The sequence below is a fragment of the Mandrillus leucophaeus genome, unplaced genomic scaffold, assembly GCF_000951045.1.
Source record: "Mandrillus leucophaeus isolate KB7577 unplaced genomic scaffold, Mleu.le_1.0 Scaffold52, whole genome shotgun sequence".
Taxonomy (NCBI): domain Eukaryota; kingdom Metazoa; phylum Chordata; class Mammalia; order Primates; family Cercopithecidae; genus Mandrillus; species Mandrillus leucophaeus.
Window position 1 is genome coordinate 3,180,100 of NW_012105586.1, and position 1,704 is coordinate 3,181,803.

Here is a 1,704-nt window from a genome sequence, read left to right on the forward strand (position 1 = left end):
AAGTATGAGTGATTAAAAAAAAGAGTCACAAAAAATGTCCATATAGGCCGGGCATGGTGGCTCACACCTGTAATCCCAGCACTTTTGGAGGGCAAGGCAGGCAGGTCACAAAGTCAGGAGTTCGAGACCAGCCCGGTCAACACGGTGAAACCCTGTCCCTACTAAAAATACAAAAATTAGCCAGGCGTGGTGGCACATGCCTGTACTTTCCCAGCTACTTGGGGGCTGAGGCAAGAGAATCGCTTGAACCCGGGAGACAGAGGTTGCAGTGAGCAGAGATGGTGCCACTGCACTCTTGCCTGAGCAACAGAGCGAGACTCTGTCTCAAAAAAATTTTTTTTAAAAATGTCCTGACCGGGCGCGGTGGCTCACGCCTGTAATCCTAGCACTTTGGGAGGCTGAGGTGGGTGGATCACGAGGGTCAGGAGATCGAGACTATCTTGGCCAACATGGTGAAACCCCGTCTCTACTAAAAATACAAAAAATAGCCGGGCGTGGTGGCGTGCACCTGTAGCCCCAGCTACTCGGGAGGCTGAGGCAGGAGAATCGCTTGAACACGGGAGGCGGAGGCTGCAGTGGGCTGAGATAGTGCCACTGCTCTCCAGCCTGGGCAACAGAGCGAGACTCCATCTCAAAAAATAAATAAATAAATAAACAAAAATAAAAATAAATGTCCATATAAAATTTTGAGTCACGCCCTACGTCCATAAGTGAAACCAGGATCTTCTCAAATCACTGTTTCAAAAAATTCTCATGACCCACAATTATAGACTCAAAGTGGCCTAATTTAGAAAGCCACCTTTGACATACCTATAACTCCTCTACAAAGCAGCGGTTTCCACTGGACGCCACTAAGACCTGCAGCGAACAGGACAGGCCAAGTCTTACCTCCTGTGTAGAGAAAGGAGCCAGACAGGCCTCCAAAGTAGATGAGAGCCAAGTGTTCCAGTTTCAGAGGGGATAGGCAGTAGAGGCAAGCGGCACAGACGCAGCCCAGCGTGTAGAGGAAGACTCCGAACCGGACGACATCCTGGGGCTCCAAGATTCGGTCCACAAGTGTCCTGTCATCACTCTTTTTGTGGTCAATGCCCTTGGAAAAGTCATAGTAAGTGTTGACCAAATTACCGGCCCCGTGCACAGCCAGGACAGCCACGGCACAACCCACCAAGAGCCTGGGATCCAGGACACCGTGGGATCTGTAGGCAAGGGCACTGCCCAGGGCCACCGGTGTGAGTGAGGCACTGAAGCTCCAGGGCCTCAGGGCCAACACGTAGGAGGCGCACTTCTGCCTCCAGGAGCGCTGGGGGAGCCTATCTTGCTCGGGACAGTCGTTCCCCAGCGGTTCCCTGTCCCCAGCCTTGACAGTCTCTCCCGACAGGATGTTAATCTTCTCCCCCAGGACCTGAGAGGCCGCCATGGAAGCTCCACGTGGCTGTAGTAAACTCTAAAAGTGAGCCACGCACAGTGACCGCCCGGGAAGGAGGAAGGACGGGGCGGGGCAGCCGGGCCTGACCTTCCTTCGGTTCCGCCCCAGGACAGGGCTGGTGTGGCGGCAAGGTACGGGGGCAGCAGCAAGCGGGTCTTACACCCCAAGAGGTCCAGCGGCGCCGCCCCTACTACCTGTCACCTGGGTGAAGTCTGTCTCCGACCCCCAGCCCCGCGTTAGAGCCCACGGCCGAGCCCCGGCCACCCTCTTCAGGCCGC

General features: G+C 55.0%; 1 protein-coding gene across 1 annotated transcript in view; it reads right to left on the reverse strand.

Moving 5' to 3' along the window:
- The window catches only part of UBIAD1 (UbiA prenyltransferase domain containing 1), a 13,322-nt gene extending 11,618 nt beyond the window's left edge, over window positions 1-1,704 (reverse strand). The window contains exon 1 of the mRNA XM_011996600.1: window positions 889-1,704. Coding sequence (XP_011851990.1) covers window positions 889-1,417 — 529 coding nt within the window. The 5' untranslated portion in view covers window positions 1,418-1,704. The remainder of the gene's footprint in view (window positions 1-888) is intronic.